Source organism: Phalacrocorax aristotelis, chromosome 3, assembly GCF_949628215.1.
Source record: "Phalacrocorax aristotelis chromosome 3, bGulAri2.1, whole genome shotgun sequence".
NCBI classification, from domain to species: domain Eukaryota; kingdom Metazoa; phylum Chordata; class Aves; order Suliformes; family Phalacrocoracidae; genus Phalacrocorax; species Phalacrocorax aristotelis.
In genome coordinates this window covers 56,119,241-56,143,743 of record NC_134278.1, presented here as the reverse complement: position 1 = coordinate 56,143,743, position 24,503 = coordinate 56,119,241, and the positions used below count along the sequence as shown (strand labels likewise).

The 24,503-nt window shown below is 38.7% G+C and overlaps 1 protein-coding gene across 1 annotated transcript in view; it reads left to right on the top strand.

Annotated features, from left to right (window-relative positions):
* Positions 1-24,503, top strand: part of MAN1A1 (mannosidase alpha class 1A member 1) — a 155,456-nt gene that overhangs the window by 22,858 nt on the left and 108,095 nt on the right. Inside the window, exon 2 of the mRNA XM_075087529.1 lies at positions 17,312-17,408. Coding sequence (XP_074943630.1) covers positions 17,312-17,408 — 97 coding nt within the window. The remainder of the gene's footprint in view (positions 1-17,311; positions 17,409-24,503) is intronic.

Sequence of the window (24,503 nt, the reverse complement as noted above, 5' to 3'; positions counted from 1 at the left end):
ACCAAAATACACGATAAAAACATACTATATTTCAAAATTCTAAGATTAAATAGATTCAGTGTTTTCCAGGAAACTAACGTAATTGGCAGAAAGAGGTAATAATAAGACCGATTTTTATGGTGTATTTAGTGGTGTTATTTTTAAGCCTATTCTGACAAATATTCCTGTTTGTTGAATATAGGGCACATCAAATGAAACTACTACATGACAAAATCAGAACAAACCTGTCCTTTACACATTATGTTATAGAGCTGTAGAGCTCTTTCTTCAGGATGTTGTGAATACCAAAAATTTACGCAAGTTCAGAAAATAGGTGAGTGATTTCATGAAAGAAAAATTTTACTGGTGATTATTAATCATACAAGCATCACATCTGGCTCTGAAAGTCCCTGACTCTCAAGCTCTGAACTCACAGGAATTACTCACAGGAATTATTTCTGGTTTCGTCCTGTTCTTAAACTTTTGTTAGGGATAGGAAGCTGTAGTAGATATGCCTTTTAGACTCTCATCTAGCAGTCATTTTTTGTGTTGGAGATCTTCTGAGAACTGGAATGGTTGTTGCCTGGCTTGTACTGAGAGAAATCTATTTTTGAGAGAGGATCAAGAACCAAAAAAAGGCCATGAAGATAGATGCTGGAATTATTTCAGAATGGCACAAATAGAATTTCTACCTGTCTTAAATAGAATTACCCAAACGCTCGGTTAATGAGCTGTAAACAGTCTGTTCCATACTGTACCTTCTTAGGCTGTCAGGAGGTCCACTCCAGCTATTCCCCCATTGGCAGGAGGGAGGACACCCAGGTTCCCCTTCACTGCATAAGTCAGATGCACATAAGACCAGAGTATCAACAGGTTTATTGTCCTGCTCCAAGATGTGTTGCTAATGTGCCCTCAAACACCTGCTTTGTTTCCCCTCATATTCCCTTCTCCCATTTTTCTCTTTCCAAGTTCTTTCCATTTACCATCCTCATTGCTTCCCAATTAAACATCTCAGCCCTGTTTCCCTTTCCCCACTCACCTCAGTTCTCTTGGCTGATTAAGCTAGCACTCCCCTTCTGTTATCTCTAGTGCCTGCCTGCCCTTTCTCCCTGTTGCTGTCTTGTTAGTGGTGCCACAGGACAGGGTGAGCCACCTGCATATACGCTACTTCTCCTGTTATCTGTAGCATCTCGCACTTGTTGGTGTTCTTATCTTGTTAGAGGCACCACCAGCCTGGGCGTGCCATTTGCATGCTACCCTGAAGTACAGGAAGTCTTGTAGTCTGTAATTCTTTGTGGCTGTGCCCCAGAAGTTTGCAGAATAATATAGTTTACATACTCCTCAGTGTTTACATAACTATAGATGTGGCTGGGGATTTCATAAAGTCTTTATTTCAGGATAACCACAGCTATTTGCATTGGAGATGAGGAGACTTGGTAGCTGGAAAAGGGTAGACATGGAAAAGGAATCAAGCCCAGAGCTGGATAGAGGAGATTTCTTGTGGAAGAATTTGCGATTTAGTGAAGAAATGTGAGACAAAGGAACAATTTATTTATTTTTTCCAAAAATGTTTCACCCAAAAATAGAATCTTCAGAATTTACAAAATTTGCTTATGGGCAGCCAGTAAACCAGAAATGAAAATTGACAGGACCTGTCAAGCAGGCTGCTGGGGGAAGCTCAGTCCCTGCCTGCTCTGCTCCTCAGCCATCAGCCTGCCTGGGAGGGACTTGTCAAATTAGCTTTCTATCCACAGCAAGTGAAGTTGATGTGGCTTTGGTTTTTTTTGTTAGATTGGTTGGTTTTGGTGGGGCAAGGAGGACCTGGTTTTCAAACATGGACAGTTGGATTTTCAACAGGGAAATTCTCCACCAACTCTACTCGGCTAGACGCTTTGTAGCTCAGTGACTTGACATAGGTATTATTTTTTGGAAATTATTAGGATGATTTGGATGATTTGTTTTCACTTTTGCCACGTAATTGGGCTTCTCTTTGAAGTATTTCTTAGAAACGGCTGCAGCAAAATCCCTAGATTATTTTGGGTAGTTTAGGCTGAACTGTCCAAAACAGTTTGATGAGAGCAAAGACTTTGACTTTTCAGTGTTGTAGTTTAAGTATAACAAATACTTTGGTTGGTCTCCTTTGGGGAACTTCAAATGAAGTGTGGAATCAACAGAGCTGATCTGGGAAAGTTGCGTCGTTTTACATACCTGCCTGAAAAATGTGAGAGAATTAAAAGAAAGGAGTTGTGTGTGCTGGAAAACAAGTCCCATCCACAGTCTTTCCTTTCTCCAAGCTTGCAGGTCTGTTAACTCTATGGCTGGCTTCCCTGTTGCTGCTCAGGAAGGGACAGAAATTTCAGAGAGTTGCTTGGCTGCATTGTATTATGGAGGAACAACCCATCTTCTGTATTTTTTTTATGATGCGGTAGGTATTTGTGTGAGGCATCACATATGCTGAGAAGCTGGTAAGTTTAAACAGCAGTGCAAAGCTAGAATTTTTGCCCATTGTGGGAATATGTCTCTACTGCATGGGGGGGGTGGAAGATGTTTCCTCCTAATAAAACTACACTGCATGAAAGTCGTCATGCCATTAGCTGTGTTACAGATGGGGCAAACTGGAATTATGCTCCATTGGTGCTAGGAAATGCAGTATGAATTTTGGGCCACTATGACCATCCACCCTGTCAAATCCTTCAGTATCCCATTAAGTTGTCATTGTATCTTCTGGCAATGATTCCTGAGTATTTACCTTTTCAGTAACAAACCTAATGTTTTTGTGTTTCATTTTCTCTTGTACAAAAGATGTTCAGGAGGAGCCCTTACCTTCTGTATGCCTTTACCTGTATCTGATTCTCTAATTTTTCAGCCTTTCCATTGAGGAAAATATCTCCATGCCTTTTAATTGAATTCTTTCTGCATCTTCTGTGTCCTCTACTGCCAGGAGGTGATTGGAACAGACCACCAGTATTCATCTTGGCTGTTTTAGTTGCGTATCAGTTTTATGGTTTTCCATTAATTTCCTTGTACAACTGAGCATCTGATTTCTTCTGCCTGTCATGAAAGCATGAGCACAGACATTCTCCATGAGCCTGTGACAGCTCTTCTCAAATCCATGTAGATCTGATGAAATATTAACAGTACTATAATTTGCTATTTCAGTTATAAAGGCTTCTTGCTGAGGATCATTTGGATATATAAGTAAAATACCATGTAAAGCATTAACATGCTATGTATAGCACTGGAAGTGATGCCACCTAAGGGTTAAATTACTTCTAGTACATAAAAGCAGATTTGTATAGATTTTTAAGGTTGTTTTCAAATTGTATCTTTCCACAAAAGAATTCACTGCATATATATACTTTTCAGTGGAAAGGTGTAATTTCAAAGCTGTCATCCTTAAATCCAGCTTGAATGAAGGAAATTCTAGATACCAATAGGTACATTTCATGTGTTGGGCATGAGGGCAAGTGTCTTATTACTTTTTTGAAGATGTGTTTATCTGAACTGGAAAGCTAACTTACAAATCTGGTCACTCTTCTGTGACGTGTATACTATGGTAGTAGAAATAAGCAAATTCTGTAAAAAATATAAGGTCTGAGTATCATGTATTTTGGGAACTTCGCCAGCACTGGTTGTGTTAGGATCCACAGGTCACATAATGACATAAACGTTTCAAGAGGAAAACAAATGCCACACAAAGAATGGTAATGTTTAGGTTTACAATATCCATTTTGAATGCTGTGATAAAACTGCTAAAGGGAAGTACACATTTTCTGTTGTGGTGGTTCCTTCACTGTTTGTACAGGGAATGATGAATAATTTACAACAACAAATTTTCACCTCAGAAAATTTGCAACAATACAGCCCATGTTTTCTGGAGATAGTTTGAGGGCTGCAGGAATAAATCTTCCTTAAAACAATTTTCTTCTGAAATCAAATGTGGCCCTGGGTAAGCTCCTGACCAAGATAAGTAGACATAAATGTGAAATGGGCAGAAATCATTAATTTGTACATGACACTGGATCTTCATCACATTTTGCCAGGCTCTGATTATCCTAATTGTTCTTGAATCTTTCTATACTAAGGCTATAAGTAGGTAGCTCTTAACTTCTTATTAGAAATGAGCTGGCAGTGTTTTGCATAGCTAAATTAGTTTATTCAATACAGAAAATACCTTGAAATATTTCTGAAGGCTGGGAAAACCCTTTAAAAACTCATAATTCTAACCTGGAATATTTTAAACAGCCAGTATCTTGTGCTGGAATTTGAGTTGTGTCTTTGTTGTCAGTGGGGAGAAGCAGGTCAACTTGTTTGCTCTGTAAAATTTAGATAAACGTGTGCAATCCATACTGCATTTAATGGGATTGCAGGATAACTCGGTCTGGAGGTCTGAGGAGGTCCCTGGTCCAGTCCTGCCGCAGCAGGCTCAGTGCCAAGGTCAGACTGGGCTGCTCAGGGCTGTGCCTCATCCAATCTAGAAACCCCCCAGACGGAACCGACACAGCCTCCCTGGGCAGCCTGCCCCTCTGGGCCCCTGGCCCCAGGGCAAAAGCCTTTTCTTCAGGTCCAGCCTGAACCTCTCTTGCTTGGCTCAGCGGATGCCCCTTGTCTCTTTGGCTCTGTCTTCTCAACTACCTCCCTGCAGGTACCAGGGGCTGCTGTCAGCCCTCCCAGAGCTGTTTCTCCCCAGGCTGAGCCAGCCCCATCCTTCAGCCTCTCCTCGCAGGGCAACTGCACCAGCCATGACCAGCTTAGGGGCCCCAGCAAGGACTCACACCAGTTTATTGATATCTTTCCTATATAGGGAGCCCAGAACCGGACACAGTATCTAGATTTGGTCTCCTGAGCACTGAGAACAGGGGGATAATCCCATTCCTTGATGGGCTGTGGTTGGGCTGACTGCGTGCTGCTGGCACGTGCACAGCTCCCTGTGCACCAGAGTCCCAGAGCCTCCCCTGCAGAGCTGCTCCCCAGCCCAGCCCTCCCCAGCCTGTACCATTCATTGCCAGGGATTACGGACTTTGCGTTTGTCCCCGCTGAACTTCATTAAGTTCCCATTGGCCTGTTCCTCCAGCCTGTCTTGGCCCCTGAGAATGGCAGCCCCAACTCCCAGGTGGAATTTCCCTTCCCCACCCCAATTTGGTGTCACCTGCGAACTTGATAAAGTTACACTGCATCACATCCTCCAGGTCACTGATAAAGATGTTATCATTGAGTTGGGGGGAGAAGTTATAAATTATTATCATCTGCTTTTGACCTCTGTGTAACTGGTCTTCAGCTGTTCGGAAATAGTCCAATCTTTTTGCTCTAATTTCTGGCTACTAGGCCAAAGATGCTTCTCTGAGGGCAGCGGTAATGATGCGGACTTAGCCCTTGATCCATGCAGCAACTGTGTACCAGATTAATCTAAGTAAATACTTTTCAGTGAACAGGCTGTCTGGCTTCTGAAAGTGCCGTTTCATCATGGCCACAATAATGAGCTTTAGCAGTGGAGTACTTCAGCTTCTTTAACTGGATGCTGGAGAGGGGAGTGGAAAGGAAGAACTCCTCTGGGGCAGGGGAGGAGGAGAAAAACACAGATGGCAATTAGTGGCACATGGATAAGGATTTGATATGGTCTGGTCTGGCCTCTTGTCAAAACCTGATGGCCTGAGGATGGGGAAAGCATTAATTGCCAGTACGCAGTATTTTGGAAAGCTGCCCTTTCTGTAGCTGCCCTACACTTTGTGAATTCAGTGACAACTCCAGGCTTAGTAAGTTTCTCATTAAATGTTACCTAATAGTTTTTGTAACTGGTTTGTGTTTTTACTTACTGTTATTAGCTACTTAACTAGGTTGGTGATAGTCCCAAACTTACTGGTAAGTCGTGCCTCACTGTTTAATTTTTTTCCTTAAGAAAAAAACTACTATGAAAAAAAAATGTTTAAAAATCATTGCTTCAAAAGAATGCAATTAAATAGAAGAAAATACAATTAAAGAAAAATTGTATGTATAAATTCCACCTGAAATTTTGACTTTCAGTGCCAGTCAGGCATTTCTGTCAGAACTAAAACTTCTTACCAGCACAGATCTCATCCCTCTCATCCCTCCCAATTTCTGACATGTGCCCTGGTAGGGAAGCAGGACTGTGGGATGAATGTAGACTCGTTCTGCAAGGGAGAGAAATTCCTGTGGGTGGTTGTTGTTTTTTTGGTGGTTGTTCCTGTTTGGTTTTTGTTTTGAAAGACATCCTGGATAGGCCTGGACACTTCCCATGTAATGGGGTGGACCAAACTTTGTTACTTATGACTTCAGTGGCAGAGTAAAACTTAGAAGTATGGGTGGGGAGATTGTGAGTTCAAAATGTGGGAAAGAAAAATAAACAGGTTCTTTAAATCCATCTTACTTCCTTTTTGTGGATTTTAATTGTGCTCTGAAACTGCAACTTGAATGACCTTGATGTTAATCACTTCATCTGGATGTGTTGTACTGTAGAGCACTGTGCTTATTTTTTTATTTGCATTACCCCTGCTGAGATTGGGAACTTGAGTAGCAGCATGGCTATGCAGTGCCAGGTACCTAACGAACAAGTAGGAGATACAGTCCATGCCATGAATAATTTATAGTCCAATTAGAAACAAACCTTATCAAATAACTGTTTAAAGAACAGTAGGAAAAAATAGAGAACAAAAGCATGATTGTATCATGCAGTTGCAGGAGCCTAGCTGTTAACACCATTTAGCCTGGGAGTTCTTGAAAACTGTAGCAAGTCATAAGTAGACTGGGGGGGAAAAAATGACACTGAGTGGGATGAGCCTATGTATACCACTATTCTTCATAAGAGTAGTATTTCCACAAATTGCTTTCTTTTTTCTTTCCCTCTTATGACATTAGTCAAATTATGCATGAGCTTCAGAGGCTGCTACTAATTCTGCATAAAATCAAAGAAATAAATTAGGTTTTTATACAACTCTGCAATGCTTTTCTGCTTTAAATGAAAATACTTCAGCTTTCTTTCTGGTTATTGTCAGTAATGAACAATGACTTGAGTTCTTGCACATTACCTTATGATGTGATATGTTTTTCTTTTAATGGATGTTTCACTAACACAAAATCCTGTGTGATTAATTCTAAAAATTAGACATCAGCAACTCCCCTTAAGAAGAAACCAAACATTGGAGCATCACTGATTTGTCCATCAGAGATTAAAAAAAAAAAAATCGCAGCTACTAAAATCATAGATTGTCTGAAGAAACATCATCTACCTCTTAAACTGAAAAATTATTTTCTTATTACTAGTGTATCTGTTAGAGTCCATCTGACTTTTTTTTTCATGTGTTTGAAGAGGACTTAGCTTTGGAGGAATACAGTGGTTTGAGTGACAAGCTGTAGGCTTCAATTTTTTTCTGAAATGCAGATCTTGGTAACAGTTGCTAAGTTGTAAGCTAGGGGCTGCATGGCTTATTCTTTAGACTGTTCTTTTGTTTGTAACTGGATGGCTTGGATGGTTCATTTAAGATTTCCATCTTGTGTACGTATACTGGTGTAAATGGCAACTGAAGCAAGTTGAAAATAGAGCATCTTCAACATTAATGTCATCTATGCTCAATTTCATAATGCTACACTTCAATGCTATATTTTAATTTCTTTTTCCACTGGTGTAGTTACTGAGAACATGGGGTTGGTTCCTCCACTAGTAACTGAGAGCTGGAGGCTAAAGTTGTTTGACAGCATCTTAACTGATGCTTCCAAGGCAGATGTTTTTGGGAAGAACTCTTAAAATTATTACATAACATACTCAAATCCTAGCATACCTGGGGGGAGAAACAAATACGTAATCCAATTCCCTCAGTTTTAAAAGGAAATGGTGGTTTCTTGCATATCTATCTTGCTTTCTATTCATTGGTTGAAAGACAGCTGAAGTTCAGTGAACGGATCCAAGACTGAGCTAAAACTGTTCTACTCTGGATGGTTTAAGGTGGAATGAACACTGTTATGTTAGGTTTGGGTAACTATATGGGCAAGGCTTTTAAACCACACCTTTTTTTTCTTTCCCCAAAACTGATAATTTCATTTGGCTGAAATTAGCCGGACCTTTGGCTTCAGAAAGTGCAAGGTCAGCGCGCTTTGCTGAAAGGGTTATACATTGCTCTTGCCTTCCTAGTTTTTGTTTAGTGAAGGGAAGGGTCTCAGCTAGAATGCCTCTGTGCTGCATCAAATAGTTTGTTTTTCTTATATCCGTGGTGTTGGGATGGCCAGGTAAGAAGGAGGCTGTAGATGTCGGCATGTACCAAGTGATATTAGTATTTGGAGAATGGAGGTGAACTCTGGTCTTCCTTCAAGTTCCTCTGCCTTATCACCCTGTGACTTCTACTAAAACGAACTGCAATAGTTAAACCGCTATGGCCCAGCTCTCAGGCACTAACTGTAAAGCACTCTGGTGTCTCCAGTTTTTCAGTAAATTAATAATTTTAGAAGTACTTTACTGTTCAGCAAAGAGAGGTATGCCTGACAAATGAGTAAAATGTAGCCTGTTATCATTGAGTAGTTTGGTATGTCGTACAATCGTTTTCAAATGAACTCATTTTTTTTTGTGCAGACATATCAAAGCATCAGGGCTGCTGTTCTTATTAATTATTTCTTACATGAAATAGTCTCATTTTTCCGGTGTGCTTGTGCATTAAGTAAAATATGCAGTAATAGAATAAGTGTAGAAAATACCTTACATGCAAATTTCCTGTTCTCTTTAGTTACCTTTTAATTAGAATTCTTGTTACAGAATTAATAGGATAATTTATTCCTTTTAAAATGTGTAACAGAATGAAGCACTGAGCAACGTCTGTCCCTGGTTAACAAATGATGCCCAGAACAGCATATGGTGAATATTAGTTGGATAGTTTAATACACTACTAAAGAGGCTTACAAGCTACTGTGAGGGGTAGAAAAATATAAGAATAGAAGCTTATCTGTAACTTAACATAACACATGTGGGAATAATACTTAGCATTTCTGTCAGGCTTTCCGTTGAGGATTTTGAAGTGCTTTGCAATACAAATGATGAATTAATCCTTAGAATAGTCCTTAATGTTTTTATTTTCCCTCTTAGTTCCCTCTTTTATATGCAGATATTAGATTTTTAATTTTAATTTGTTTTTGAGGGCAAGAAATGAATTATTTGTAGGATCCTGAAATGCTAAAGGAGTAGCAGGAGTTTGCTCACATCTTCCTTTAATACAGAGCGTTAAATACAGAACCAAATAAAATACTTTGTGATACAATGTGCATGTTTAATATGAATGGAGGGTCCTGTAAATCAGTTTGGCTACCTTAGCTCTATTGTAATTTTAATTGTTGTAGGTATTTCCCTCACTTGGTTTGCAGCAATGCCCTGCGCTGTGGGTAGCAGACTCGGATGAACATCTGAGTTTTTCAGAGTTCTTTGTTCCTATCACAATACAAAATGAAGCTGTGAGCTAAATGGCATGTGCCTAAATGTTCCCAAAATCTCTAGCTGCTGCTTAGTGGAAAACAGCAACTGGGAATCGTTGTTACTGGCCCATTAACAAATACAGAAGTCTCCATTGGGGGTTTACTTGGCTAAATGGAAGTCCCGTCAGAAAGCAGGAACTCCTCCAGCCTGTGTGTGCTTCAGAGCATGGTTGTCATCCACCTGCTAAATTAGAAACTGTGACGCTTTGGCAGTGGCTGTTAAACAAACATTGACAGTGCGTATCTGGCTTTTAACTCAGGATGATGCCATTAGGAAATGAGGTTGTAAACACCAGAAATCTGTCAAGCTCCTGATTTGCAATAATCTTCCTGCTGACAGATAAGTGGTTTTATATACATATATTTATTTATATTTTTATATATATATAAAAGAATGTTTATAGTGACAGGATTTATTTTATGTGTCTTGATGGAGAAAAATAAATTTCTGTGGCCAGTAGAGAAAGGGAGTATGTTGTCATTTGTATCTTCTGTCAGATTCAAGGGTAAAAAGTAAACAGTATCCAATGAGATGAACCTTATCTGTGTATTTGAGATTTCTTTTTTCTTACATATTTGTTTCTGGAATAAGAAATAGTAACTAAAGATTAAGAGCTTAGAATAAAATTCTGTCAACTGTAATTACTAATTTTTAATATGAAATCAAACTCCAGGCACAATGCTATCTGCAGAAAACCGGATCTGAATATAACCCAGTTTTATCTTGTTTTCTAGTGAATCTTAGTCTTCAGTCTGGAAGTTAAATCTGAGTTCTTGTTTTATGGAAAGTTGCTTAAAACTAGTGTCATCAGCAGGCTAGCATAACAGCAGACAGTGTAACTGGACAAAAGAGAAGCAGACGTATCACTCTTAATCACATCTGCGTTTCTCCTTAGATAAGGTTATGAGCTAATTAGCAAAGAAGTAACTGCAGTAGAACACCCTGCATCTTTACCTAAAAATTCCCCTACAGAGCAAGTCTGAATAGGGTAAAAAGCTGCAAATACCAGTAAAAATTACTTTAAAAATACAATTTAATTTTTAAAGGCAATTCAAGGCAGTTACTAGTGATTGAAACACTTCCAGATGGAAAAGGCATTGGAATGTGTTATGATTACATACAGAACTGGAAGAAAATATTGAAATAAAAGGTTTGAAGTACTACCAAAGCAATAATAGTGAATAATGACAAAAGTAACAAAGATCATGCTCTGAAACAAGGGAAGTTGTCAAATCTTACAATGTAGTTGTGCTTCATAATACTAAGAAAAGTGTTATGTATGGAGATCTAGAGAAAAATTCACCTATTATGTCATGTTTCCAAGATGCAAACTATTCAAGACAAGATCAATAAACTCAGTTAACTTATATATCTTTAGAAGTGCAATGTTACACTAAATACCATTATGAAGATGATGAACACAAATGTAATACTTGTTATAACTAAAGTAAAAAAGACAGAATGCATATTGCCAAAAATTACTCACTGTGATAATCAGTAGATTCTGTAAGAGAATATTAAACAGAGCTTTTATATATGCAGCATGATTTTATGAAAATTGATAGTGAATCAGTTGAAGGAGATCAAACAGTTTTTCACAGAGAAATCCTGATTGGTGACAGGACCTTCAAAGGTACTGATACATTTACTAGTAACAGATTTGTGCCATGATTGTGAAGATTTTCAGCTGTACTGCACTTTGGCTGGTACTCGGGAACTGTGAAAACAGTTGAGAATACGTCTTTCAGCAGGTGTTGGGCAAGATGACTTCTAGAGTCCCTTCCAGCCTCAACCCTTATGTGATTCTGATTCACCGAGTCTCATTTAGGTTCAGTTGTTCGTTAACAGTAATGGGAATTGAAAGTAAGGAAGTAGGACTTTCTAAAGCTTGAGTTTCTACTAGTGGTTAATGTAGTATTGTCATCAGAGCGGAAAAACCAGCTGGGGGGCTGTGTTGTGGTCACAAAGTTTTCTGCACTGGAGATACTGTATGAGTGACACTGTGGTGGGTTCACCCTGGCCAGCAGCCAAGCACCCAGACAGCTGTTGGCCCACCAGGTGGGCTGGAGGAAAGAACAGGAAGAAAAAAGTGAGAAAACTGGGTTGAGATAAAGACCGTATGTTAGCTGAAGGAAGGAGGGGGACAGGGACAAGTGATGCAAAGGCAATCACTCACCACCTCCCACAAGCAGACTGATGCCCATTCTCTGAGCAGTGGCTGCCTTGGAAAACCCCTCCTTTTTCTTCCTCTGCCTCAGTTTCTATTGCTGAACATGGTGTTACATGGTAGGCAATATTCCTTTGGCCAGCTGGGGTCAGCCATCCCAGCTGTGTGCCCTCCCAACATCTTGGCCACCCCTGCCATCCTACTTGTCAGGGGGAGTAGGAAAGGGGCACGGGTTGGAAAAAGAGAAAGCCTTGGTGTTGTACAAGCACTGTTCAGCAATAGCCAAATCATTGCAGTGGTATCAAGGTTATTTTAGCCACAAATTCAAAACACCATATGGGCTGCTGTGGAGAATGCTGTCTCCATCCCAGCCAGACCAGTACAGTCATCAATCATGCAAATTGATTTGTACAGGAGAAAAAGTTTAAGTGGAACATGTATAGAGGTTTCTTACTAGTTCTATGGCCTTCCTTCATTTCCCTTGCTGATCCTGTGAAAGAAACAGAAAGGAGAGAAGATTCAGGGGACTAGTGCGAGTGAACATGTAGTTCTGGTAAGGAGATGTTTAAAAGGTGAGAATAACTTAAATGTGTAAAAACTTCAGTGTAAACTGAGAAAGAGGAGATTATTTAATCTAGCAATGAGAGTTCATTAATGTTTACACAAGCAAACTGTTATGTTTTCTTCAGAGTTTTGGGTTTTCTAACTTGTCTCTTCATTTCTTGTGATTCCAGTACCTTAGTCTTCTGTCTGCCTTCCTTGTCTTGGCATGGCTTAAATGGCTCTGTTCAAGGTCAGGATGGTACTATTTCATGCAATGAAAGTTTTTTTTTTTCCTTTAATATCCCAGTTCTAGAAGGTGCTTGAATTCTTTTCCCAATGTCCTCTTTGACATCTCCCCAGCTTGTATGTAACTGCTAAAAACAAACCTTATTAAGTTCTTACTGTTTTCATACCACCTGGTACTGCAGGAGTTTGAATCGAAATACCACTATTACTGTGCTGATTCAGCATCGCTCATGTTTTCTGGCAACATCTCGTGCCTGAACTCTTGCGGACTCCTATTTGAATAGAACTGTATTTTGCACATTCCAAGTGGCTCATGTGTCGTCTGTAGACTTTGTGTTAGAGTGCTTTGGAAGATGGCAGTAACTTAAATACCAACGAATAGGAGCTGCATTATCATATTTTGGTGGGCCAGCGTTATAGCTGTAGAAAAGGTCTTTGTTTCTGCTTCTGGAGAACTAATCTGATTTTTTTTTCTTCCCCATGTTCAGTGGGCTGAGAAGGATTTTAAAATTGTATTTCAAAATGCTTCCTTGAGAAAGAAATGTGCAGGTCGTCTTGTGCATAATGTCAGAGATTCACCTTTTTTTCCTAAGTGACTTTGCTGATATCAATTACAATAGCACACTTTGTTATTCTTCAACAGAGGTGGGGATATTATTTTGGCATTTTCTGACTTCCTAAGAAAAAATCAGTGCCCCATTTTTTTCCTAAAGATGTAAAAACAGCCAGCTTACTAGTGAGACAGTGCTAGCTAGTCAAGCCTTTGACTGCTGCTTCTGATTGAGAGGGACCTGAGATAGAGCTCTTTTGGAAACAGACTTTGCTAATGTAGACACAGGGCTTCCCAGTGATCTGTCAGGCTCTTCTAGAGTTTGAGGTTCAATAAACATATCTTAGTAAAACTAGAACAACTGAGGAATGCATCTATGCAAATGAAACTCTTGACTACTGACATATTGGAGTACTAATAAGGAATTATTTTAAAGTAGTCGGATGGAATAATTTTATTAGTTACACTATAGAGGAATTTGAGAGTATCTGGAATCATCTGGTCAAAAGCTATTAGAATTTCATCATTAGGAATTTCTCTTTTTAACAGGATCCATAATGTTTTGCTGAAATACAGATGTTCTCAGTAACTGTGATCTTTATTTAGACATTTCAAGTGATCAGCATTGTACAAGTAGTTAGAGACGTGGTCAGAAGGGCCTTTGTGAATTAATAAAATCTGGACATACTGACTTGGGGATGTCTCATGCAAACAGAAAGGTGAAGACTGCAAAGATAGGTGGATTTCTCCAAAACACTGCTAAAATTCATTCTTGAATTACCAGCGCTAGGAGTTTCACCTGAGCAAAGGCTTAATTATCAGTGGGCTGGGTCTAATCAAACTGATACTCAATATTTTAGAACTTTTTTACTTTTATGTAGAAAATAAAGCTGTTTACAAATAAGAATTTCATTTAGTGGGAAACTTAATACAGTTTGTAATTTCCACAGGGGGAAAAGCATGTAGAGTACTTCTGATGCATTGAATTCTAGAAATTGAGACTTCTTGTTAGTTTAGAAGCACAAACTCACTTCTCCAGCAGGCAGTGTTGATTAAGGTGTGGTTTTCAGCCTACCATGTCTATCGGATATTTGCATAGTAAGTACAGTAACACTGACTCCTAGTAACTTTGCTAAATAGCCATTCGTGTTTGTGTCTACTTGGAATAGCTCCTGTCCTTTTGAAACACTAGAGGGCTCACTGACTGCTTTTGGAGTTGCATTTTGCTTTCGGTGTTATGTCCATAAGCTTCCAAATTACTAAAGCAAGGATGTTCCAAGGGTGCATTTCCTTGGGAAGAAACTTACTTATTAAGCCTGGTGTTTTTTCTAAATCTAGACTTTCTGGAAGAGTTTTAATTTAAAGCTTTGATTAGCCTGAACAGATTAATTAAATCTCTTGCTCAGTAGATTCTAGTGGGTTTTTTTCTCACTGAGATATTTCTTAATATTTCGGTGGTTTGGGTTTTTTGGGGTGGTTCCCCCCCCCCCCCTTTACTGGTTTTGTCTGCTTGGCTTTTTTGATTCATGCATTAATATTTCCTGAGAAGCAGTTAGACAAATGTTCCTGAGTAGTTAGACTCAGCAAAATGGGAGAACGTTTTGGAAAACAAACAAACAAACAAACAAACAAGAGTTGTTTATTAACATAATTATTATTGGAAGGTAGTGTCTAGTGTGTGGGTTAGCTTCCTGTCTTACTATCTAGGGGCTGACTAACGATAAGGTAATTGGAGTGGTGGTTCTTAACAGAAGTTAAGAACACGCACATGCATTTACAACGTTAATATGATCAAAATGTCAATCAGTTGGAAAAAACCTAAAGGCAACTGAGTATAGATGGGACATCTTGTAGCGTTGAGCACTTTGTGACTGTTTTGATTGAACTGATCTGGGTTTGGAGCTGTCTTTCTGCCTTTCCTACTTGGTAACTCTGATACTCATGGCAATCTGACTTGGGGAATAAGGCAGGACAAAAATGATCCTCAAAACAAAAATTTTACTTGCAAGAGTTTCTGTTTCCTGAACTGACTTGGAGCAGAGGTAGATGAGTACTGCATCTCTTATGCAAGAGAAGGAGTAGGGATGTGCTAGGAGAACAAGGAGGGGAAAAGGGAAGGGCCATGGCAGTACTGGCTTGAGCAATTTTAATTTTGTTATACTACCACATCTTTAGGCACTTTGATTCAGACCACTTAATTACAACTGTGATTTTAAAAAAAATAAAATCCCTTCTGTGTGGTGTTCGCAGGTTAAGATTAAATAAATTAAAAGATTCTGATGTGATTTTATGAGAAAATAAGTTTGACAAAACATAACAAATGTCAGGTTCAGTGCAGGGCAGGATTTAGCCTGCTGAACTTGTATCTAAAGCTGAGCTTGCACAGGTCTGACACATGACCACAGGACAGAATAAATCTTTCTTGTATAATACACAAAATTACTGGAAACCTTCAATTGGTAAATTAGAAAATATGCTGTGGCCAAATGATTGGTTTCATATGATCTTGATCCCTGTAGCCAGGGATTGGGAATGCCCCATAGACATGATGTCTACCACTTAGCTGCCTCTTACCAGTCCTGTACAAAATACCCTCTCTGTCCTTGGGGAGCTCCTAAGCCATTTCAAAATGAAGTTGAGCAAGGGACACCGCTCCTGCCATCCAGTGTGTCACTGCCATCTGTGGCCAAAGGGCATTTCCACACAGCCTCTTACTCACTGCTTTTCAGCTGAGATCTGACACCAAGCTAACCCTGTGGTTGAAAATGGTCATGTATTAAATGCAGATACCAAATTTTGCATGCGTGAAGCTGGACCTGTAAGGGCTCTAGAGTAAATTAACATCCCTGAATTTTCCTGCAGGACAGATGCGCGTTCGTGCTTGTGTATATAGCAAAGAAACACGTATTCTCACAAGTGTAGCAGTACTCCAGAAAATCTGTTGTCATTTATGCAGATTTCTAGTTGGCATAGAGAAATTCTGTGATTTGAGCAAAGGAAAAAGAAAGTACAGGTTTACTATTGTTACTGAGTCCCAAGGCTGTTGCTTTTAAATTTAGGTTTATAACTGTTATTAAACAGAATTATCCTTGACACACATGGCCTCAAGAAGAGGTCTGAAAGCAAGGGCAGAGCAGTGTTGTCAGCTGGCAGCCTGAAGCAATATCTTTGAAAAGGTCTGAAATTGTCACTTTTTTGTCTAGAAGATGACCTCTGGCATTCCCAGCACTGCTCTGCCTTCTGGAAGAGGGGAGGAGGAACAATGTGAAGGCAAAATCTTTCCTTCTGTTACATAAAGTCAAGCTGCTTGTGGTGGCCCTTAAAATAGTACTGTTCTTGAGCAGGCATTAAATGTGGTGGTTGGTAAAGGGAGGTGTTGGGCCTGCTGCAGTGGCAGTGGTTCTTCACCAGGCCTGCAGAGCTGTGTGCGTTGTCCTTGCTGCATGCTTGGGGAGGGACAGGTGGGCTCCTGGCCGTGCACCTGGACCACCCCCAGAAAGGACAGTTTGGGCTAGGTCTGGCTGATTGTGGTGGTAGACAGCATGAAGGGTCCTTTAGTCAATTCGCTGTCCTGGCTTCTGACGTGGATGTCCTCTGCTCTTAGCGCAGAGCTGCTGTGCTGGGTTCCCCAAGGCAGTTTCCCAAAGTAGTATTTATTTGTGGTGCACCTCTTTATGCAAAACATGTTTTTATAATGATACATTTAGTTGTAAATGTTTTTGGCTCTTTGTGCAAAATGACATGTGAAAATAGCTACAGATGTTTACAGTAGCATTTATAGTCATAAAGGATTATGATATAATAACCTGAAAATCTCTCCTAGGTGTTCTGCCTGCCCACTTTAGCTTCCGTCTTCTGTTAATAGCCATAGTCAGTTTGAACCAGCTAGTTTTATGCCAAAATCTGAAAACTACTGTGAACTTAATTTTGACCTTAAAAGTTCCTGCTCTAGGAGAAAAAAACTTCTTTAAAAATGTCTAGTTCCCTCAGTTTGAGGTATAGGCTTAAGGGAAATAACTGATATATATATCTATATATCAGTATATAATTGTATATATATACAATGATATGTAACAAATTTTCTTCCTAAAAATAAATAATTTTTTAGTGTCTTGATCATAAGCGTGCAGATAACGGTAGAAGTGGATGGGACAGACATGGATTTCTTAGGAAACCATCCCACTGCCACCCGGAAAACAGCACCACTGTTATTCTGTACTGAGTATTTCATAGTTCTAATGCATACAACATGAATTTAATTAAGCATTGAATTAAATATGTTTAGTATTCTCAAGTCAGTATTTGCTGTGGCTTCTTGCTAAATCAACATTATAATCCTGCTTTCGTTTCCCTACAGATGATGAAACATGCCTGGGATAATTATAAGAGGTACGCATGGGGATTAAATGAACTGAAACCCATATCTAAGCAAGGACATTCAAGCAATTTATTTGGTGAGTAGAGTGTATTTTTGTGCTTAGTGACGTTAACATAAAACAGTAAATCAGCCGAAAAGCTTATAGGTGATAAACCTGTTCTTTCTACTCTCTGTCATGCAGTGTGGTGTTTCTTGCTTATGTATAAAAAGTAACAGTAAATGAAGGTGATGCTTTCTATGACTTTTATAGATTCTATTCTGAATGAGAATAAATGAAGTATGTCATTGCTGCATGATGAAGATGTAGTTTTGTTGCATTAAATATTGCCCTGCCTAAACTTTTCCTATGAAGTGGAACTCATTGATGCCACATTCAATAAGCAGGAAACAAAAACTATAAGGCGGTGGGTGGGGGCGGGGGGGAGGAATAAATCCTGTACAAGGGACAGAAGGTACTGTCTACAGTCAAGGAGGTAGCTGAAGCTGTCTACAGTTCCCAGGAATTTATTTCCATTCCTTAAAAAAACCCTTGTTAATCTGTATCAGTCAGGCTGCCTTATCAGACTTTCTCTTTAATGAATATGACTGTTATTTGCACCTCTAAATGTTGCACAGGATGTGCTTAAATAACGCCCAAGTTGTTATCAGTGTAGAACAAATATGGGGCTGAAAAGTTCTAGTAGGAGAGGCACACTGCAGAAATCCAGCGTAATGAGCCAAGTCTTTTTTCAGTGTCCAAGTAGGACACAGGCCTGGATAAATAGCAGCTGAAGAGCAACAGCGTTCTGAGGAAGTGTGCGAAAGCAGTCTGATGAACTGTCATCATCTTCAGTTTTGCAGGAAAATTAAGAACTAAACTGTTTGACAGCAATCTTTGTATTCAAATAGCTTCTGTTTTCCAAACAGAAAGCTGAAAAATGAACTTATTTCTATAGCTAAGACAAAATCAATGCATTATTTTGATTTTAACAGGAACTTATTCTGTCAAATGTTTGGAAAAGATAGTTTGAAGTGGAAACAGTTCCTAAAACAGCCTAAATAGAGCACTTATCAAATCCTTAACTGTATTCGGAAGTTGCTAAGAGACAGCAGTTGTGATTATAAAAATAATTTTGAAAATACGGCATCTATATTGATCTTTCTGCACTGCTTGTCTACCCAAGGTAACATCAAAAATGGTACTAGGTAATTGTTATATAGTTAGTTATTGGACTTTAAGCAGGAATTGGGTGCTTGAAACCGAAGTACTTTGGGTGAAATTCAGGATGAAGTCAAGCTTCTGTTTTGTTCTCTTTTCTTGAAAACTAAAATTTTTTATTTTCTTCATTCAGATGACTGATAGTTGTGCAATTTAATATCATATTTAACAACTACTTAATGCAATTCTGTTTTCTTTATTTTCTTGGAGGACAACAAAACGGCGCCTGATGTCTCAAAAAATTAAAATGCTTAATCTAGTTTCATTTGGAATCAGAAGTGGTGTAAAAATTTGAGGTTTAAGTTCTTAATGATATTGCATGTAATAGCAGAAAAAGCTGCAGGTATATTGACTTGTGAAATTCTTAAGCAGGAGTTCTGTGGATGTTGCATTAGAATAAGTCACTGCAGGCACTCTTCAGTGTGAAACAGGACAAGTGTTGAATCTGAAAATAAAACTGCATTTAAAGGAGTAAGAGCCCAAGTCAGTCTAAATGCAGATCACTTTCTCATCATGGTCATCTAGTATGAGATCTTATTGCTGAGGAGATTTCCTTAGAAACATCTTCACTCATATTGATCTTGGTGGCAAATCAAAACAAGCATTAGATCTTTTTGCTGAATTGCTTTACAGAATACTGAAAAGCAGCATATCTGCAAGCAGTTCTGTCTCATAATCTACCCTTTCCTGAATCCATAATCTATGTTTTGTTTTTCAGAAACAAATCCTTGATTCTGTAATAGTGTCCACAGATCATTAGATCTGATATGAATTCAGCAAATGCCTTCTTTTTCAGAAAGCAATAAAAGGATGATCTGGTTTTCTTTGTGGGTTTTGTTTGTGGTTTTTTTGTTGTTGTTGTTTTACATAGTTGAGCCCCTTTTTCCTTGTGAAAGGACAAACAAGTTACCTTATCTTCTTTGTTTCTGGTTCTTATTTAAAAAAATGCAGTGGTTGCATTTTTTTTAAATTGCAAATGGTTGACTATTTTTAAGGTAATTCTGAATTAAATTGGTTGACAATAGGTTAATTCCAGCTCTGTGTCCCACAAATCTCCTCACAACCTTCAGAAATCAAGAAAGACCTTCAGTTCACTGTCATCAATCATAACTATCTCCAGTTTGCCATGATAGTCTTTTCTTCTTGCTTCCAGGTCTTAATTTTTCAAAATACAAGTGTCTGATTGCCTTAATAGCAGTAAGATATAGCATATTTCATTAGCCAGTTGTTTAATTTGGAACACTTCCCCTCTCATGCATTAATTGGTGCAGTTATGGTATTTTGCATATATTGGGAGTGCCTGTTACGGGATAGAGACTTCAACTGCCTCACTGCCGGGAACAGCATGTTCCAATGCTGTGGCTCACTGGTGCTTAATGCTGTATAGGTTACAGACAGCATAGCTCTCCTGACACAGAAGGGGAGAGTTATTTTCAAATGGTGTGTAAGCTTAATTTTGAATTTTGAAAGCTTCAGGCCTTCCTAGCGTAAGGCACTTTGTACATGGACTATAATGATGCCTTCAAGATGCAACTGTCATGATGCGTTTCTCTGAAACACAAAAGTAAGATGGGCTTTTAAGAAGTGTAATTACACATATATGTGACTGTTAGGCTATACCATCATGAATTTGGCAACTACACTGACACTAATGTTAGGCATGATGTTGGGTGAACAGATAGTGACGAGGACTATTCTGACCTTGGGAGAAGGAAAAGCATCCTGCTTTAGCACCTTGTACAAATGAAAAGTAGTAGAGCTCTTCTGTAGCTGAGGACTTCTTGACGAACTTTGAAATGACACTTTATTTGACCTAAACCCAGGCCATGAAACCAACTTTTGAAGACAAGGACCTGCCTTGATCTTGCTGGTATTCTGTGAGCAGTGTGTAAAGCATGTATTTGATAAGTCAAGGAAGTCTTTAGACTGGTAGACCACATACACATATTAATGTTATGAGCAGAAGTTGCTTCCTCTCACATGTACACATTAAAAATAATCAACTTGTAGAGAAAGGCTGAAACATACGTAAACTGAAATATTTCTGTTCCAAGCCAAAGCCGCGTACTTGCCCCTGGCCATTGCCCCTGGCCGTTGCAGTCTTTTCAGCACATCCATTTAATATTTTGATTTCCTTTTTATTTGCCACTTTAGCATTTACCATGTTGTCTTGGCAAGTAACAAACATTATTGTGGGTTTTGGTTTACTCTGACTGCAAATAATTCAGTTACGATAACAACTATTTGAAAAAGCGGAAGCTAAAAGTCATCAGTTGTTGTCTCTGTAGCATTCTCATAAATTTAATTTCATGAAGTGTACAACTTTCTAGACTTATCAAGTAAATTGGAATAGCTAAACATCTGTTTGCACTATGCATTCGTGTTCACTGTGCATCAGCAAAACAAGGCATGTCTCCTAAGCTGTTATGACTTCTGCTGTGAGTAATAATTGTTCTCTGCCCATACCTGGTAGAAAGCACTTACTCTGCCCTGAGTAAGTGCTGTTAATTTTTAATATTTCAACCTTTAAAGTTTCAGATTACTGTTAACAATGTTTGCTAAAATAGAGCCTTATCCATCTACCCTCCTAGTGTGGAAGAAAGTGGCAAAATCACAATTTTGCCAATTTTTTTTTTTACAGCACCCCACCACCAGCCCCCCCACCCAGCCAGGAGCTATTCCTCTCCAAGCCTGCTGTACTAATTTTAAAACTAATAAGCATTGCTGCACTGGTGGAGAGTGTTTTCTAGAAGAGGCTTCTGCACTTGAGTGTTACTAAAGGGCTTTTTAAATTATCTGTAACTGTATTTCATGTGCAGTATTGCGAGTTTAATAATATTGTAACTTGTGGGCATAGTATAATTAGTCTCTGTAAGTGAAATAGGTACTTTTCTGGAGGGGAAAAGAGAGGCTTTTAATAAATACTCACAATCTGCAAAGCCAAAGTACTGTAATTCAGCAAGATCCTGTGCCTCCCACTTTGAACTGATTTTTGTAGTTTCTTATATGGAGTATTGATGTATATGAAGATTTTTAAAGCTTGCCAAAATTCATATTCAAAACTGTCTTGAGGTGTACACCAATGTATATTCGTAAACTGTAAGTTCATTAATATCGCTCTAGAAAATTAATTGTACATATATTTAAACAATATGTTAACTTAAATTGAAAAGCTTCAACATCATCTCCCTCCTTCTCCCCTGTCTTGTTTCTCTTCACTTTTGCTGATGGATTTCCTTGGAATTTTGGATTTCAGTATGCGTTCTTAATTTTGGAAGGAAGCCCGACATCTTTCCCAACTAAATTAATAGCAACATTAAGAGATATGTGGATGAATGACTCAACACAGCATTTGTGAGAGGAGGTCATGCTGCATAACTGCTGTTTTTTCCAAGTTGGTTGGTATGGAGACAAGGAAGTTTATAGTCTCTTTAGATTTCCAAAAAGCATTTTTGGGGTTTATTACTGGCTGCTTGCAGGGAGGTGTTGCTGCTGAGGCCATGCTCTCAAATCACTTTTCACAGTGCTGGAAGATCAAGTGACCAGAGTGACTGTTCGGCAGCACTAACAAGTTACCCGAGGTAGCTACGGCAATGGCAAACTGCAAGTGATTCCATGAATCCTGAAGGATTCCCCGACAGATGATAACTGCTCTTTAAAATAGCAAATGGGGTCTGACCTACCTAAATTTAAACTGGCATGTAGTAGTATGGGAGATAGGATTCTAAGTTCATGCACAGAACTAGAAGACTTGAACTCAAGGTAGTGAAGACTTGAAAACTTTTCAGTATAGTATATGGAGATGCATAGATTGGGTGAACAAGGATTTATTGTTCCTAGTGGGAAACAAAACCCTTTGTAAGGGGTGGAAACATAAATCAGTAGGCAGCATGTTCAGACAAACAAAAGAAGGTGGCTCATAACGAAGTGTGTTACTGAGATGCATGGGTGCCAGAAGCGTGGTGGATGCGAAAGGCTTCCATGGAAAGCAGCGACGAGCAATGGAGCAAAAATTTATCAAGCCCTATTAAATACAAAGACACCAGAGCTGGCTCTAACATGCACAAACATGCAAAATATTAGAGATTAGAAGAGTATTCGAGAAATATCACAGCATTGTTTCATGTTACACATATGAAAAGCTAGATCTGTAAAAAGCTGAAAGTATTGTTTCTTTTCCCACTCTCACCAGCTGGTGATAGTGAATGAAATTAAAAATCTTAGTGTTGCTGAGGGTTTGCCAGTACTTGAGTAAGAGTTTCATGTTTTGGCATAGCGTGCTTTAATAATTAATCACTCTTGATACTTTAAATTGCTAACGATATTGGATAGAAACCTTTTCAGTGAACTTTAAATAAAGGAAAACACTGTTTTAAAATCTGAGTCAGCTTTTGAAACAATGCTCTAAGAAACCTACAGCTCTAATCAAAACATTAATTTTGTCAAACCTATATGTGTTCTTGAATATGTTGAGAATAATGTAGCTCAGAACCATTACTGTAAAACGTATATGAATATAGAGCTGAAAAAAATTGGATGCTTGCTTTTTTTTTAAAAAATTGCATATTTAGTTTTACAAAATATCTGGTCTTATTCCTCATGTTAAGAAAATCTGAACTGTTCTTAATGGCCAGATTAAGAAAATATTGTGACAGATTATATTTCTGTATTTTTGGCTGGAATTTTGAATCTGAAGTGACAAGCTGGAGAAGATTTCATATAATACATCTGCTTTGACTGAGCTTCTTCAATTTACAATAACTGGAAGGTGGCAAGACAAGTTTGCCTCACTGGCTGAAAACAATGAAGAGTCTAAGATCAGGGTGGGGCTGAGTGCAATTCAAATACAGCTACATATAAAATTTTCTTTTCCACAGTACTACAAAGTAGCCTTAAAAAGCAGTTCTTCTGACAATAATAGAGGAAACATCTTTTTGAACACTAGCACTTTTTTTGGAAGGGATATCCATTATTATTTGTATGTGCTGAATTTCCATCACATAAAAAAATGACAGATATGAATGTTCTATATTGATTTTTACACTTCATGTTAGAAACATAAAACTAACTTTTTCTGGAAGAAAAAAACCCAACATTCTACTCATTTTCTACAGTTTTGCAAGAGCAAGAAATCCTAGTTTATGATGCTGCTTGGATGGTGAACTGTTACAGGTGAGGGAGCTGATGTATAGCATGACCTGAGGCCACTTCATAGTCCATCTTTCCTTATCTTCCATTTTTGTCATATGCTTTGCCACAGTTACCTTCCAGTCAGAATATGACACAGAGTCAGAAAAAGAAAAGCAGATGAATTTGAGAAGAGTAAGGGGCCTGGCTTCCATCCTGTTATAGACCGTGCATTAGGACATGTCTGAAACTTTTCTCCATGTACTGCTCTTTATGATATGCTTGCAGGTCACAAATCTTCATCTGTTTCACATATATGTATGCATAAATATATATATTTGTGTGTGTGTATAGTTATCTGAAATATATATTTGGTGAGGAACGTGGATGTTCTGGAGAACCAAACTTGGTATACGATGGATAGGAGAAAGTTGTAAACTAACTATTCAGTGTGCCAGCACGCATGGAATCTGGCATCCTGGCTGTACTCTATTTCAGACTCTTTTGGCAAAAATATAAGCCATGTCTAAAAGCCTGGGCTAGACAAATAAAAGCTTCTTTTGGCCCACCCTCCAAACTATTTGGCTATAAGCCAATTGTGGTTCTCAAACCATATGGCCAAATAAGCTTAGTCACAGAGCTGTGCTAATAAGCGTGTCATCCATAGCAGTTCTCCCTGTAGTGACACCCTGGAAATTCACAAAAACTTATTCATCATCTGATGACTTTTTTTTTTTTAATTCTGCACTGCCACCCCACCCCTGAGGCGCTATTCTGTTCTCTAATGTAATTTCCTCTTATTTGTGTGCACATACCTTTGCATTGTTAGATATTAAAAAGCATGCT